The 18,424-nt window shown below is 37.7% G+C and overlaps 1 protein-coding gene across 1 annotated transcript in view; it reads left to right on the top strand.

Annotated features, from left to right (window-relative positions):
• Positions 1 to 18,424, top strand: part of HORMAD2 (HORMA domain containing 2) — a gene marked incomplete at its 3' end in the record, with an annotated part of 67,823 nt that overhangs the window by 11,413 nt on the left and 37,986 nt on the right. The window contains 3 exon segments of the mRNA XM_082852902.1: positions 5,214 to 5,281; positions 8,465 to 8,616; positions 8,796 to 9,055. Coding sequence (XP_082709028.1) covers positions 5,214 to 5,281; positions 8,465 to 8,616; positions 8,796 to 9,055 — 480 coding nt within the window.

Below are 18,424 nucleotides of genomic sequence, written 5' to 3'. Positions count from 1 at the left end.
AGATTGTGATTCCTAAGGACAAATCTTGTCTTCTTTTCAATCTCCCAGTGTGAATTCATAGTCCTGGATACGTAATAGTAACTTGTGCTACTTTGAATGACAGCTGTGGCAGTGGCACAAATGGAGGGAGAAGCCCTTCGTTCTTTCTTCTCATTCTATCCTCTATTTTCCTCCCAGCTTTCTTTCCTCTTCCCTTCCCCTTTTGCTTGCTTTCAATTTTCCTTCCCTAAACCTATGGATTTAGCCTAACTGGTAACCTTCACAACTAAGTTAAGTGTTTTTTAGCCTTTAATATCCTTTCTTCTTTGGCAAGATTATAAACAGCTGTTTGAGCAAGGCAGAAGAAAACTGGTGCATGAGGTGGGTAACAATTCCTCAATGCCCAAGCTAAACCTATTTTTATCTTTGTCTCTAGTTTAGTTTCAATTTTTTTTGTTTTCAGTAGGTTTGAGGGGAGGTTTCCCAAAGTAAGATCTCCTGATAAATTGTTAATAAATTGGTCATTTCCTTAGTGCAATAAATTATTATGTTTTCTTAGGCATGTAAAACTCATCTGAAACTAATGGTTTTGAGGTAGTGAAATGCTGAGGAAATTGGGCTATCTACAGAAAAATATTACAGAGTGGGAAGAAAACTGTTAAATGAGTTTTGATGCAGGCAATGTACGTAATAATAAAGTTAGAAAGCAAAAGCTTATTATATAAGTTCTGAGCTATCATTTATGACCCAGAAAAAAATATTTTGAACTCTTACATATTATTTCCTATAGCAGTGATCCCTAACCTCTGTGTTCATGGCACACTCTTGATTACTAGAAAATTTGGTGGCATGTTTAAGGGTATTAAAAGACTTAAAAGGACACCAAATGTGTCAGCAATAATTATGGTATAACTATGGCACAGCAATGTTCATAGTGCCTGAAAGTATCCATGGGGTTACACTGTTTTATGGTTGCTCTTTAGCACCAAGTCACTGATAGAACTATTTACCTCTTTGATCTCTTTCTTCTATGTACTCGCAAAACAGCATTCTCACATAAAGTCGTTCTTTGGCATTTATCTGATATGGTGCCATGTTTCTTGACTCATACTGGTAGAAGTATATATTGTCCCCTAAGCAAAACTGCACAAACAGTAACAACATTAATACTTACCTGAAGCAAAAATGCATTTTACACATGGACTAAAATTTGCAGCACTCTTGTGAAGAGTCTGTCATGGTACACCAGTTGAGAACCTCTGTCTTAAATAAGTTTGCTTATCCAGTCCAGAGACCAACAGAGTTTTGTGCATTGCACAAAGCTGTGGTGCTTCTGCACTTGAGGCTTTGTTCTGGTTGCTCTATCTTAAGAAAGAGATGAACTGATGAAAGTAACTAAAGTAGTGAAGAGGGCTAGTGTGTCTTTTCTGCAGATACACACTACAGAATGGGTGCAGGGTATTAATAAGATGTGTAAGCCAAAATGTAAATATGTTAAGGAAATTTTTACACAGTTTAATGCATGATAGACCCATAAAGAATTACTATATTTGAATATTGTGAGGATTCAAATCCTACTATTTCACCATCTGTTTTTCTTTTTGCCTGTTAGAGGTGGTCAACACCACTTTTGATAGACTGCTTCAGGAACTGAACTATAGATGGTCAGGCTGCTTCTAGCCACAATATACTTTTAGATACTTTGTTTTTAAAAAATCCTGTAGGATGAAATCCTAATTGAATGTGAACTCTATCCTGGCTGAATATTTATTCATTCAGCAAGTATTAATTGGGTTCCCCTTATGTGCCTGAAACACAGGAGTTAATGGGTAGACAAGGTCCCTGCTGTCTGGAAGCTTACGTTCTTATGAGGGAGGATAAACAATAAACAAGTAAACAAAACTTAGCAAAACAGTTTCAGATAGATCGTAATGCTATGAAGAAAATAAAAGTTGGTATGCTGGAGAGTGCTAAGGTGGGAATGGAGGAAGAAAGATTGGAGGGCAGTCCCTGGAAAGCCTCCCTGAGGGGCCACTGTTTGAGCTGAAACTGAAGAAGAGTCACCCCATGCAGGCCTGTGAGAGGTAATAGCATGTGACTGCAGAACAACACAGTAGTTAACATTGCAGGCGCTGGAGTCAAATCCCAGCTCTACTACTTACTAGCTTCATCTATAATGATGTAATACCTACTCTGAGTGTGGCTATGTAAGAATGAATAGATGTAGAGCATTTAGGGAAGTGCCCAGATATCATGATTATTATCATCAACTGGAGACAACATTTTCCAGAGTACAGTTGTGTAAAGGCCCAAAGGCAGGAAGGCATCTTGTGTGTTCATGGACAGAGGGTGCCCTGAGCCTGGAGCTGAGTGAGTGGGAGGGAAAGAGGCAGGAGATAAGGTCAGAGAGGTAGGCAGGGGACAGATGAGTAAGGCCCATGGACCAAGGTAAATTCTGGATTTTATTCTAAGGGCAATGGGAAACCATTAACAAAGGAGTGACATGGTCTGATTTGCATTTTCAAAACTTTTTTTGGCTGTAGAACAGAGAATGAATTTGGAGGAGGAGAAGTAGTTCGGAAGCAAGCAGATCAGATGGAAAGAGACGGTGTTGGCTTGGATAGGGTGAAGAGAATGAAGGTGAAGAGAACCAGATGGACTTGGGATGTGCTTTGGAGATAGACCTGAAAAATCTTGCCGATGGATTGGAGTGTGGAGGGAGAATGAAAAGCTGTGTATGTTGCTGTTGCTTTGGACCATGTGGATGCATTCAGTATGATTAATAGAAACCATTGGTGAGCAGTTTAAAGACTCATACTTATTAGGCAACACATTAATATGAAAAGCAGGAGAATGTTTTATGAGGTGTTAAGAAGAGACTAGTGCCTGCTGTAAATATACCTTCCTTGATCAATCAGACTCGGATGGAAGTTATTAAGGATTATCATCTTCTATAAAACAATTACAAACATAACTCTTTTTATTAGTAGTTGCACTAGGGACCAAATAATAAAATGTTAATAAAATTATCAGCCACTAAAGGATCCACTCTTGATACATTTAAAAAAAATAAAAGATAGCTCAGAGCATCAAAAAGCTAGAGCTGGTTGAGAAACATGGGCGGTCAGGAAGAACAGGCATTGTTTACTTGACAGGGCAACTATACCGCATGAATGCATCAACGCATCAACGGAAGAGAGGATATTGTGTATCTAGCCTGTCTGGAGTGAACCTGTTGCTGTAGGCACCTCTATTCTCACATATCTCTCGTACTCACAAAGCAACATTCTGAACTTGGTTTGATTTCTCAAGTAGACTGTCTTGCTAGAAAAAATCTTTTTCTCTTAAAAATAACTCCATTACAAGTCAGTCTTTTTAGAGTATAAGCACCATGAGCCAGTTTCCCTAGGACCTGCTCACCTATAATTCATGGGATACCAAATCTCAGAATAGACAAAAGTAACAAGAACACCGTGATTTTTTCTGATCAGTCTAACATTCCATTCCCACATTGTCAAGGAACAAACACTGAAATAGATGAATGAAGGGTATTTTTTTGTGTTCAGACTTAAATCCATACCCTTGCCTGTCTTTAGCACCTTCTCCAGCTCTGTGTACAGACTACTGTTGACCCTTGAACAACACAAGGGTTAGGGGTGGTGACCCCCAAGCAGTGGAAAATCCATGTATAATTTATGGTAGGTCCTCCATATAAACGGTTCCTCTGTATCCTTCGTTCCTTATTTTCAGATTCAACAACCATGAATCATGTACAACTGTAGTATTTACTGTTGGAAAAAAATCTGCGTGTAAGTGGGCCTGCATGGTTCAAACCCATGTTGTTCAACAGTCAACTGTACATGTATCTGGGTCAACTGTTAGCTTCAACTATTAGGCAATCACCTTATTTTAAATGGAGTACATCTCTCATGAGGAAATCTGTCCTTTATTCCTAGCTTATTTATATCTGTTTATATTTGTCCATATTTACAGCTAGCAGACAGCAGTGGTGTCTAGTTTTTAGTGCAGGATCAAAAGAACAAAAATAAAAAAACACCTGATACCATAGACCCTGGTTCCTTTCTGATTTTTTCTAGCTTTCCTGTTGCCATTCTACTCTTCCCTGAATTACTACAGAATTCTCTCTCTCTCTCTCTCTTTCTTTTTTTTTAACATCTTTATTGGAGTATAATTGCTTTACAATGGTGTGTTAGTTTCTGCTTTATAACAAAGTGAATCAGCTATACATATACATATATCCCCATATCTCTTCCCTCTTGCGTTCTCTCTCTCTCTTTTTTTTCAGGAGTCTCTTAATTGTTCTCATGGTTCCCACTTCTCTGCACTCTTAAAATAGCCAAGGTGATCTTAAAAAATGCAGATCACTCCCATGCTTAAAACCCTTCAGTGGACTTCTGGTTTACTTGGAATAAAGTCCAAACCCCTTAGTTAACAAGGCCCCACAACTTTCTCTACAACCTCATCTCCTACACTCTCCCCCTTGCTCACTCATCGTCAGCCATTTGGCCTCCTCTGTGATCCTAGAAGAGGCTTCCTTTCCTACTGTAGAGCCTTTGCATTGATGTTTCTTCTGCTGGGGTGCCCTGCTCTCCCCTAGCTCTGCACATGGCTGACCTCTCTCATCAATGAGGCTCAGCTCAAACATCACCTCTTTAGTGAGGCCTTCCTTGTTCCTTCCAAACCAAATCACCACCTCTCCCTTCTGTACTCTGTCACAGCATCTGCTTCATATTGTTCACAGCTCTTATTACTACCTGAAATTATTTTATTTGTTTATTTGTTTATCGACCATTTCTCCCACCAGTCTGTGTTTTCCAGAAAAACAGGGACCTTTTCTGTCATGTTCACCATAGTGACTCCACTGCCTGACACAAAGTAGACATTCAATAAATATCCTTATCATGAATGAATGGTTTCTTAACTAGTTCCACTGTTATTTACCTAAGCTGGGTCAGACACTTGACTCTGTGCTTTAGCTTCTCCAGCTTTAAGATGGTAACAAGAGATTATGCCATCTAACTCATTTTCAGCATGGAGGAGAAAAAGTGTTATCTTTATATCTGGAAATATTACTACTGAATAATGTAATGCTATAAAACAAGTATATAGGAGGTATAGTAGGTATACAATGAAAGTGTTCCTTACCTATTATCAGATAAGATTCTGGATTTTTTTAAAATAATTTCTTTCTCTATTCCCTTTGCTATTTCTAGAAAGTGACTGAGATATACCAGTTCAAATTCAAATATACAAAAGGAGGAGCCACTATGGATTTTGACAGGTAGAATCTAATTGTTTAATGAACATGAGAAATATGTAGGATTGAGGTAAACATAAGCTTCTTGAGGCCAGAGATAGGTCTTATACTTCCTTTGTAACTTCCCCAACAATCTCACAAAAACCACTATTATGAAAAGGGACTGTAAAAATTGTTTAAATTTCTGAAATCCATAGATGAAGCCAGTAGGAGAAGAGGCTTCCTTTGCTTCTTTCCTTCTTCTCCTATAGGTGATATTAGTAGGGTCTAAAGGCAATTTAGTGGTTAAGAGTTCTAATTCCTAAGGCAGAAAGATCTAGCTTGGAACCCCAGCTCTGACTATTACTGGTCATTTAACTTTGGACAGAATAATAAACCTCCCTAAATATTAGTATTCTCATCTGCAGAGTGGAATTAATAATATCTACTTCATATGGTTGCTGTGATTATTAAATTATAATGCATATACAAAGCTTTACCCATGCCTGGCACATAATAAACACACAGTAATTTGTACCTAGTGGTGGGGATGGTGGTGGTCTTTGGAGGCAATGGTGGTTGGTGGGTGGCACAGCAGTAGAAATTATATTAATGAGGCTGTCTATGTGGTGTTGATTGAAGAACTCCATGAGGCTCTATCTAGCCACTAATTCAAAGTTTCTCAATTGCTATGCCAAGATATTAACCCTATCTACCCTCAATATAGCCAGATCAGGACTGGGGTAGATGAAACCCCTGTGCTATTTACCTATAGACACAAATATTCTCATCTGTTTACCCCAGTATGTCATACAAATATAATTATCTATGTGTTCCTGTATGGAAAAGACTGGAAAGCACTGCATTTTCCTATCAAGTCTGAAATTCCAAGTTTTAGATATACTAATGGGTTAAATAGCAAGGACAAGGACATTTACTTCAGAAGGTCCTTAGTAAAGATGGAGATGTTTTGTTGAGGAGCAACATTTATTCCCCTCCCAGTAGCTTTTGGATTCAGATAGAGCTAAGTATTGCTGATGAGATGGAACAGAAGTGGGGAGGGTGGATGATGGAGAAAAGCCTTGGGTGGTAGAAAGCTGCACCTCAGGGGGATGAGTTTCTCTGAAAGGAACAACACTGAAGAGAAATGTGGCCTAATTCTCAATTTTCCATACTATTAGCTCTGTCTCATCATTTATTATTACAAGTTTAATGATTTCTCTCCAAGATTCACACCCTTAATTATCTTCTCATTTGTAAAATATACGGACAGCATTAGGATGTGAAGTGGAAGTAAGTTCTAGAAACAAGAATTAAGGTACTAACCATCATTAGCTAACATCTGTATAACACTTTACAGATTGTTCAGCACTTTTCACACATATTCTCTCACATAAAACAGCTGCCTTTTACTCTCTGTACAACTGACAAGCAGATTAATCTCTTTTGTTACGAAGGCACATATGTCTAGAGGTGAACAGTAAAACATAAATGGCCGAATCTGGGACTTCCCTGGTGGTCCAGTGGTTAAGACTCCGTGCTCCGAATGCAGGGGGACCGGGTTCGATCCCTGGTCAGGGAACTAGATCCCACATGCCGCAACTAAAAGTTCTCTCACACCGCAACAAAGATCCCACGTGCTGCAACTAAGGCCCGGCAGAGCCAAATAAATAAATAAATATTTTAAAAAAGGAAAAAAGAAGAAATGGTCAAATCTTTTACTAAGGGGAAGAGAAGGTAATGCATACGTGACCAAAGGTGGGCATTTGTTCAAGTGATTGTTCATACAAAATTACCTTATCACCTCTTCTATAGTAAAGAAAATTTTCCTTTTAAAAGAGTACAAGGGAGTCTTGAAAATGATTTTACATGAGTATGATTTTATGAATATGGTGTATACTGAAGGATCCCATGTGCTACATGGCAATAGCCCCTCCCTCTCATTACCTATTTCAAGTTGGTTAAATCCTGGTAGACAAAACTTTAAGTTTTTCAAAACTGAAAAAGGAGCAAATGTGATTCCTTAATGTTTGTTTTATGAATTCACACTATCTCTAGTAGTTCAATTACTAAGGATTATTTTTCAGTATTGAGAAAGGCATTGTAAAAATATATTGCAGTCATAGTCCTTGGAAACTACTCAAATGTGAGACTAATTGGGGAAAAAATTTTGGAAAGAAATAAAAAATGTTTAGAGTTGGAAGGTAATTTAGTCCAACTTGTCCATTCATTCATTAATACAACAAATGTTTATTGAGTACTTAATATAGTTGGGCACTAAACTTAGTACAGTGGAGATGAAAAATATAGCCATTCATAGTCTGGAGGGAACATACAGTTACAAACAGGGGTGAGGTATAGGGATTACCAGGGAAGACTTCCCTGAAGAGATGACACATGAGATGGGTATTAAAGGATAAATTCGGTAGAGTCAGGAAAAGAAGTGGGAAAAGCACAGTACAAGCAAAGTGAACAGCACATACAAATGCACAGGAGTAAGAAGGAACTGGGTAGTAGTTGCAGATGAAGGTGGAGGTGAGTGTGTGGTTGGTTGTGAAAGGCATTGTACACACACTGTTCTCAAATTTGATTGAAAGCTGATGGATATAATAGAAGAAACTTAAGCAAGAGAATGACATGAGTGGATTTTCCTATTAGGATATTATTTTGGTAGTAGTGTGGAGAATGTTTTGCAGTGTGGGCAAGAAGAAAAGCAGGAAGAATAGTCAGTCATTGTCATAATCCATGTAAGAGTGAGAAGGGGATGCCTCTGAGAGATAACCAGATGGTACAAAGGCCCAGAGCTGATGATTGATTTAACTTGGAGAGGTATAGAAATGTGTGTAAGCTTATCTCACATAGGAGCTAACTGACATAGAGTGTCTAAGTGACTTGACCGGGGTCATTCAGCCAGTTAGCAGCAGAGCCAATATTAAATGTCAAGTCCATTGCTCTCACTATTATAGTATGCAGTTATTTGTAAATCAGATTTTTAAAAAATCAGGTCACATTGAAAATGTCTTAAAGGGAACTTGCTACTTAAGAAATCCTTTGTATATACATTGCAAAAAGTACAATAACTCCTCTAATTTACATTCTAAAATAGTCTCAAGAGTGTCCTGAGTTTATATTTATCTGATCATATAGTAAAAAGTTTTGTTCTTTTTAAAATAGATTTTCAGTATTATATGTGATTGAAAAGTATGCTGTTTTTCTATGTGGTTATAGCAGTAGCACAACCTTCGAAAGTGGGACAAACAGTGAAGATGTTAAGAAAGCCAGTGTTCTACTGATGCGTAAATTGTACATGATGATGCAGAACCTTGGACCCCTTCCTAATGATGTTATACTTACTATGAACCTCCACTACTATAATGCAGGTAGGTGGAGACCTCTAGTCAAATTCCTTCTTCAGTGGTGAAGTAAATGTTTTGGATAAATAGAAGGATTTTGGCAAGCATTTGAAAGAGATGTCTGTTGTTACACATGAAAGATTATGCTGACTTGTTCTCCTGAAACTCAACAGTTTTCTCGGTTTTCTGCCCTTTTCATTTTGCAGTGACCCCACATAACTACCATCCCCCTGGTTTTAAAGAAGGGGTAAACTCACACTTCCTGCTGTTCGAGGGGAACCCTGTAAACCTGCAAGCGGGATTGGTCTCCACTGGCTTTCACAGCATGAAATTAAAAGTCACAACTGAGGCCACCAGAGTGTCTGATTTGGAGGACAGAGTCTTTCAGGAGAGCAGCACTACAGAGATCGCCCATCAGGGTCTAGACTGTGATGAAGAGGAAGAGGAAGAGGAATGCAACAATCACGTAAGGCAAAGCTGTAGCGACCCTCCATTGCTTCAGTTAAACCCAGTTGACATTTTTCAGTTCATACACAGGTCATATCATAGTAACAGGATCCAATGGAGTGTGCCGGGTGTAAAAACTGAAACAAAACTAGCCCCTAACCTCGAGTCTTTATTCTAAAACAGCACTATCTTCGAGAAGGAAATATACTCTGTTAGATGAAGTGGTCCATGGCTAGGAGAAAAAAAGACTTTCTAATATACTTCTTTTTATAAAAGGTACCCATGAATTTAGGAAATTTTCGATTTTCTATAACTTATAAGAGCATATTAAACATATTTTAAAATATTATAGGTGTTTATTCATACTCACTGCAAGTATAAGTAAGTTCTTGATTACTGGGGTAGAAAAGTGTTATGGATAAACCTAAGTCAGAGTGCATTCATTTTCACTGCTGTAGATTATTCTACTCTTGACAGACATTCTTTCTTCCTCTGCAATTGTTATAAACATTCATGTATACACCTCCTCGTACACATATGCAAGAGTGTCTCCAGGGAATATACCAAAGAGTTCTAGGGCTTGCACATTTTCAACTTTATTAGGTAATGAAAAACTGTTCTCTAAAATGGTTGTACCAATTTATGCTCCACCAAAAGTGGAGGGAGTGCTGTACATTATTGTCAATACTTTTTTTTTAAGTAATACTTTAAATTTTATTTATTTACTTATTTATGGCTGCATTGGGTCTTCGTTGCTGCGCGCGGGCTTTCTCTAGTTGCAGCGAGCGGGGCTACTTTTTGCTGGTGCGCGGGCTTCTCATTGTGGTGGCTTCTCTTGTTGTGGAGCCCAGGCTATAGACACGCGGGTTCAGTAGTTATGGCTTGCGAGCTCTAGAGCGCAGGCTTAGTAGTTGTGGCGCATGGGCTTAGTTGCTCTGCGGCATGTGGGATCTTCGCGGACCAGGGCTCGAACCCATGTCCCCTGCATTGGCAGGCAGATTCTTAACCACTGCGCCACCAGGGAAGTCCCCTTGTCAATACTTAATGTTACCCAAGTTTATGTTTTCTGCCTAACTCCTGGATGTAAATGGTAATGCTTCATGATTTGATTTTGATTTGCATTTCCCTGATTATTAATGAGTTTAAGCATCTTTTCATGTATATTGGCTGTTCTGGTTTTCTTATGTATAAAGTAACTGTTCAAGTCTTTCATGCATTTTTCTATTGGATTATTTATCTTTTCCTCATTGATTTAAAAATATGTTCTGAATAGTAATTATTTTTCATTATTTATGTTGCAATTTTTTTTCAGGTTTGTGGCTTGTCTCTTCACTTTCTTTAAGATGTTTTTTTGCTAAAGAGAAGTTCTTAATTTTAATGTAGTCAACTCTTTTCCTCTAATATGTGCTTTTGGATATTAAGAAATTCTTCCTTATCTGAGTTCATTTTTAATATTCGCCTCTATTTTGTTATAAAAAATTTAAGGTTTTTCTTTTTACATTTTTATTCCACTTGGAGTTTATTTTTATTTGTGGGGTAAGGTAGACCAGACCCCTTTTACATTTTAAAATCCAAGTATAATATACATACAGAAAAATACATATATCATAGTGATACAGCTCAATAAATATTCACAAACTGAACACCAGGGCTGGGATGAGAGTGAGGCAAACAAGGTAAGAGTGAGTACCACCTTAAATATTACTTCCTAGGTATCTTGTTTGCCTCACCCCATTCCAGCCCTAATGAATACACATGTGAAATCAGCACCCAGATCAAGAAACAAAATACTACCAGCACCTTGAGAAAACTCAGTCTTACTTTGCAGTCACTGTTCTACTCAACAGGAGTATCTCTATCCTGGCATCTATTAGCATAGATTAGTTTCTCTTGTTTTTTATTTTATAGATGTGGAATCATGGAGTATGAAACATTTTTTCACTGCTTTGAACATTCCGAACATGTTTTTTAGTGAAATATATACACATTTCTGGAGGGAATAGATTTACTAGGAGTAGAATTGCTGGGTCACAGGATATGAATACATTTAGCTTCAACAGATACTACAAAACAATTTCCAAAGTGCTTGTGCCAATTTACACTTCCATCAGCAAGTTTTGGTTGCTCCACATCCTCACCAAATGTTGGCATTTTCCATCTTTTTAATTTTAGCCATTCTGGTGGGTGTGTAGTGGTAGGTCATTGTGGTTTTAATTTGTAGTTTCCTGATGACTAATGAAGATGAGCACCTTTTCACATGTTTATTGGCCATGTTGGATGTCCTCTTTCGTGAAATGTCTTTTCAAGTCATTTGTCATTTTTCTATTGGGTTCTATTGGGTTTGTCTTTCATTCTTATGGATTTGTAGGAGTTCTGAATATATATTCCACATATAAGTCCTTTGTCAGATACATGTATTGTGAATATCTCTTCAACTTTCTAACTTGCCTTTTTACTCTCTTAACGGTGTATTGTGATGAACAGAATATTAATTTTAATATAGTTCAACTTATCAATCTTTTCGGCTATCTTCGGCAGTTTTTATTTAAAAATATTTATCCACTCTAAAGTTTACAGAGATGTACTCTGTTTTTCTCTAACAAGGAGAAATAGCTGCAGAAACAGAAGTGATTTTTAAAATTATAAGATACCTCCATGAATAACATCATACCAAAAATATAAATAACTGACCTTTCTCTCCCCTATCTTCAAGTATTTATATATTTTGGTGTGACGTTATTCATGGAGGTCTCATAATTTTAAAAATTGCTTCTGCTTCTGTAGTTATTTTCCTGTTTTTATATCTGGTATTTATTTGTGCCCCATTCATTTTTCTTGGTTAGATTGGCCCCAAATCAGTATTTTTTATTACTCTTTTCAAAGTCATCTTTTTTTTTTTTTTTTTTTTGCGGTACGCGGGCCTCTCACTGTTGTGGCCTCTCCCGCTGCGGAGCACAGGCTCCGCACGCGCAGGCCCAGCGGCCATGGCTCACGGGCCCAGCCACTCCGCGGCATGTGGGATCCTCCTGTACCGGGGCAAGAACCCGTGTACCCTGCATCGGCAGGCGGACTCTCAACCACTGCGCCACCAGGGAAGCCCTCAAAGTCATCTTTTAGTTGTACTGATCTCTTCTGTTGCTTTGTTTTTCTATTTTGCTCATGTTTTGTTTTTATCTTTGCCTTCTTCTATTTCTCTGGTTTGGTTTTGTCTCCCTTATTCCAAACTGATCTCTCCATCAATATATAGACATATATATTCTACGAGTACCTCAAATTCAGTATCAAATGGAATTTCAACTTCTTACCAAACATGCTCTTCTTCCTCCCAGGTTCCTTATCTTTGTATTTCATTAAAACTTTACCAAGCAGCCTGACCAGGAATGTGTTCAACTCCTATTTTCTTCTCACTTTTCACAGCCTTTTGGTTGCCCTTTCTGTCTGTTTTGTGTCTGAAATACTTCTCCAGTCTGGCCCTATTGCCATTGTACTGATTCAGGCTGTCATCATTGCTTTCTTGGTGAAGGACAGCTGAGCCTCCTAACTGAGTCTCCCTGATGTCAGCATTGCCCCTCTAATTTGTCTTCCAGAGTGCCAGAGAGTGAGGGTACTAAAACTATGATGATCATTTTCAAATATTTCAAGTTGATTTATTTTGTGTAATTTCAAAGGTCAGAATGAGAACCAGAAAATGAAAATTACATTGGCTGGGTGAGGTGTGCAGAGGTTGATTTTGGCTCAAGAGAAGGAAGAACTTTCTCTTAAAAAAAAATTTAAAGCCATATCATAATGATATTAAAGTAATTTAAAAAGCAGTGCAAATCTTCCAGCTGTCCTACCATCCCATCCCATCACTACTGTTTTCTTTCCTTTTTTTTTTTTTTGCCACACCATGGCATGTGGGATCTTAGTTCCCCAACCAGGGATCAAATCTGTGCCCCCTGCAGTGGAAGCACAGAGTCTTAACCGCTGGACTGCCAGGGAAATCCCTGTTTTCATTTTTATATTTTCCGTCCCATCTAGTCTTTTTCCACAGATATACATATTTATACATAATTTTAATCATGGTATAAATATAAATTTGTTTTATTGATAATTTTATACTTGATATTAATTTTATAACTATGTCCTACCTTACTCTTCATATTTTTAATTTTAATGAACTTTTTTTTCCATTTAGGTATTATACCATTTTCCTACATTAAATATTTAAGTTAATTCCTGATTTTACTACTGTAAATGGTGTTGTAATAAATACCTTTGTATGTATGGCAGAATATTCCCTTATTTTCTAAGGGTATAGTATCAGGAGTGAAATTTACAGAGCCTGAAAATTTGTATAGCTCTCAAATGAGTATTATCATTTTCCAGAAGCTTCCAGCTTCTCTACCTCCTCAGGATGGATTTTCTAAAAAAGACAACTATTTGATAAAACTGACTGTCTTGAGAAGGGTGAACGCTTTGTCGACAGCTGTGTTCAAGTACAGGTATATACTATGTTCAAGATAGAGTATAGATGATTGTCTCTAGGGTGTTGCAAGAGAAAATCATGATTTAGGGGAAGGTTGAACTAGACTGACCTCTGAGGTCCTTTCCATGCTAAGATTCCCTGGGTTATATTTTGAATTCCTATTAAGAGAATAATGCCCTACTAAGCACTGTGAGGAAAATTAAGACATATAAAATATAGTTTCTACCTTTGAGAACTCTAGCTGAAGAGACAATATCTACATGATATAAAGAAAAATAATACTGGAGAGTATATGAATGATAGAAATAATATTAACTAACAATACTGAGCATGATACTCAGGGCTTCACATGTATTATCACTTTAAATCTTCCCAGCTATTTTATGAGGTAGATTCTATTATTATCCTGATTTTACAAAGGAGAAAACTGAAACTTAGAGAAATTAGCCCAAGGCTACAGATACAGTGAATAAGTAGCAGTGCCAGAATTCAAATCAAGGCAGTTGGACTCCAAAGCCTGTGCTCTTAGGATACAGAAATAAAGGTAAACTGGCACTGTGTGGGAAGGTTTCATTGAGTTGATTTTATGGATACATCAGTTTGATTGGCAGAGATTAAGGCAGAGGACGTTCCAGGCAAGTTGGAAAGTACAGTGTGGTAGCATCAGAACTTCTGTCTCTATAATTTGGAATTCCAATTCTGAACCTTCCACATCTTTTCCTGTATCCTACCTGGCTTTGCTGAAATCTCTACTTTTCATAAACTTTAACTCAAAGATTTTTAAAAGCTTTTTTAAATCATAAAATTTTTCTATTAAAATATAAAGTTTACAAAATCTTGATCAAAACAGCTTATACTGCTTTTTCACCAGTGATCCATAGTAAAGAAGTAATTTAACATAATCATCTTGTGAGGTTATTGTAAAATTGAAAAAAATATTTTAATACAATTTTCTTTTTCAGGTTATTTCTTATCTCAGTCACAGAAAGACAAATATAAAAGATTTCTACCAGTAGTTGAAATTATTCAATATTTGTACTTTTCATTTTCTGGTGTGATCCTTAAGATCTGAAGAACAATGTAAAACTGAGATCATAGTTTGGCAATGGATTCAGAAATGATTAAAGGAGATAAACTTGAAATTTAAAATTTCTTAGATGATAAGAACTTTTTTTTTTCTTTTTTGCGGTACGCAGGCCTTTCACTGTTGTGTCCTCTCCCGTTGCGGAGCACAGGCTCCGGACGCGCAGGCTCAGCGGCCATGGCTCACGGGCCCAGCCGCTCCACGGCATGTGGGATCTTCCCGGACCGGGGCACGAACCCGTGTCCCCTGCATCGGCAGGCGTACTCTCAACCACTGCGCCACCAGGGAAGCCCAAGAACTCTTTTTTTTTTTTTTTTTCAAAATTTATTTATTTATTTATTTATTTATTATTTTTGGCTGTGTTGGGTCTTCGTTTCTGTGCAAGGGCTTTCTCTAGTTGCGGTGAGCGGGGGCCACTCTTCATCGCGGTGCGCGGGCCTCTCACTATTGCGGCTTCTCCTGTTGTGGAGCACAGGCTCCAGATGCGCAGGCTCAGCAGTTGTGGCTCACGGGCCTAGTTGCTCCGCGGCACGTGGGATCTTCCCAGACCAGGGTTCGAACCTGTGTCCCCTGCATTGGCAGGCAAGTTCTTAACAACTGCGCCACCAGGGAAGTCCCCAAGAACTCTTAAAACCTAACTCCACTTGGAAAATAGGACACAGAACCCAAGTAAAGAGACCAAGGAATCCCAGGACAAAACAGGGTTATGTAGAACTGTCTGAAAAACCCTGTCCCAAATGTGTCCTTACTTTATCTACCTCTGCGACATCTTCAGGACAGGTCTTACTTCCTTGTAGGGGTGGTTTAAGCTTAAGGCCTTAGGTAGTAAGGACACACAAACACAGTGGCACTTCACAGTACTCTGTGAAGTTGGACCTGTTTTCTCTGTTTCAGTCAGCTGGACGGATAGCAATAGAAATATACACTAGAGAGAGGCTCTTGGACAGGTTTCTTTTTTTTTTTTTTTGCCGTATGCGGGCCTCTCACTGTTGTGGCCTCTCCCGTTGCGGAGCACAGGCTCCGGACGCGCAGGCTCAGCGGCCATGGCTCACGGGTCCAGCTGCTCCGCGGCATGTGGGATCTTCCCGGACCGGGGCACAAACCCGTGTCCCCTGAATCAGCAGGCGGACTCTCAACCACTGCGCCACCAGGGAAGCCCTGGACAGGCTTCTTTAAAGAATTCACCTATGTGGTGACAATAACCACATGTTCTGGAATTGGTTGTAGAATCTTATTTAAATTTTATGCTAAGTTTAAATGCTGAGGGAAAAGTACTTCTTTCTAATAGAGGTACTTAACCCAGGCTCCTTAAAGGACTAGTAATTACTGATACATCCAGACAGCTATAAAAAGATGGAGAGCTAATGTTGCACATGTCTATTGTAGAGACTGATGGTCCTAGTTTATTAAGACATTACAGCTCTTTGGGAATTCGTATTTTTATCAATTTTTAAGTGGGGATCCATAGGCCGTAATTTTCTAATTTTCTGAGCTTTTTATGAGTTTTTGTACCTTCAGAAAGGGTTGCTTTTTCTTTTTGATGAAGTCCACAAAATAATACATATAACAATATATGCCTTTTTTTCCCTGTGTGAAGGCCATTTTTTTCCCTGTGTGAAGGCCATTTCTTACCTTTTGCACTAACACATTTGATTAAAGTGTAAATGATTTGTTTTTGAGAAATTAGAATGTAAAGTACATTGGTGCCAAAGTAAATGGAACCATTTAAGTGTGGACTAGAAAGATATTTTCTGTAATTTCTTAGAATTGCTTTGTATTCTAGTCAGTGGATTAAAACAAGAGCCTTTTCATTCAGAATCTGTTTTCTCCCACTAAACTCTGAACTGAAGTTTTGCATTTTTGAGGTATAGTCTGATGATTTTCACAGTGTTACATCTCTTGAAGCATATATGCCTTGTTTGATACAATGTAGTATTGGCAAGAATATCTTAGATTCTTGGAAATAGAGTTGATTATTGAAAACGTTGGAAGAGGCACATTATCTACAGAAAATATTCAGACTTAAAAACCACACATCATTCTCTCTTTGTCATGGCGCTATAGTCCTTTTCACAAAGTTTCTTTTTGTCAAATAGGAAATTTTTTCAATTAATTTTTCTGTTCTGCATTACAGAATATAATTATTATCCTCTGTTAACCATGAAAAGAGGAATGAAAGTTGGTTGACTTTTCCATCAGTCATATAAGTCATCTCTTTTTTTAAATGAATCACTCTATAACATACCAGAGAATTATCTCCTTCTTTTGTGAGTGGGAAGGGCCACTCTGATGATCTGTGTATGTTTCATTTACATAAAGAAAAAAAGAGTATATTGATATATATATATATAACAACAGAAGAAAAGCATAGTGAGTAATCTTAGGTAATAACACTTTGGATGTTACTATTATTAAACCCTAGCATTAAAAGAAGTAAGTTTTGTTTTTTTAAAAAAGGAGTAAGACTGAGAATGTTCTTTTTGGTTTAAAAAAAAATGCCTGTAATAATCTGAAATAATACAATTTTATCATTATACTAAAACCAGTGTAATATTAGGCTCTATTTAGAGTTTTTTAAAAAATAAAGACTTTATTGAGATTTAGTCAATTACATATTGGAAAAAATATAATGATAATGTTACTTAATTATATAGAACTATATACAGTTGGCCAGTTTTTCTAATACTTGTTATATGTGCTGCTAGTTTTCCATCTGAAGTTACATTGCCTGTTGGTAAACAGATGAGATTATGGTTTGTAACAAACCCAGGCATTGTAAGGAGAGTAATTCTTTTGGTATTTATATTAGGATCTCAAAATTGAGATTTAAGACTTCAGAAGATCAGTCCTTCAGACAGTGATAAAGAGGAGCTAGAAACTGAAGTATATATATATCCTCTATGGAGCCACCACCTCAAATTTGCTTCTTCCTGTATGATGGAGGGCTCCTCCTGCTTTGATAACCAAATTCAGAACAAACAGAAACCTTATAGCTAATAGCACTGGTCTGACATTAAAACAAGTCTACACTTAGCTCATTGTGAAGAAAGTTTAAAATAATATTCTAAAATATTCTAATCAACCATAAGGTATCAACATTTATTCAGTCAGCAAATTTATATTGAAGCCTATCATGCTTGACTCACTGTACAAAGATAAACACGTCAAATCCCTGATTCAGAATTGCTCAAGAGAAATGGAACAAGTAGCTGTTATATAAATAATAATAATAATCAGCGTTTATTAAGTGCCTACAAAGGGCTTTATATACACATGGCTTCAATTGATCCCAACAACTTTGCATAACATTTTATAGCTGAAGGAACAGAAGTTCATAGACATTAAGTAGCATATCCAAGGTTGCCCAACTAGAAAGCATCAGAGTCAGTATCAGAGAACCTAGGTCTCTCTGGCTCCAAAGCTCATCCTCAGTCCATTAAACCTTACATTCATTCATGTAGGAGAGAATGTTAAAAATCCCACAAGAGAGCAAAAATCCTATAGAATGATTAAATTCCACTTTTATTCATGAAGGAATAATGTAACAGACTTGCTCTCCTGTTATAAAAAATTAGGAAACTGGGTAAAATATATGAAGCAACTGTTTTCAGACATTAGATAACAGGAAGGGCAAAACTGTGATCCCTGAGAGAAGAAAAACAAGGTGAGCCTTAAAACTGCACCTTCCATCAGGGGGTTCTTTCTGGACCACCGGTGTGGGAAGGGGGAACCCAAGCAGAGCATGGCATATTGCTGGGTTGAAGAAATAGACTGGAGTTTGAGGAAGCTGAAGCACCTGGGGACAGAGTATCAGAAGGGAGGGATCTACAGAGAGA

Source organism: Leucopleurus acutus (genome assembly GCF_964270905.1).
Source record: "Leucopleurus acutus genome assembly, chromosome: 13".
NCBI classification, from domain to species: Eukaryota; Metazoa; Chordata; class Mammalia; order Artiodactyla; family Delphinidae; genus Leucopleurus; species Leucopleurus acutus.
The sequence above is the reverse complement of the archived record's forward strand: the minus strand, read 5'-3'. Positions and strand labels throughout refer to the sequence as shown.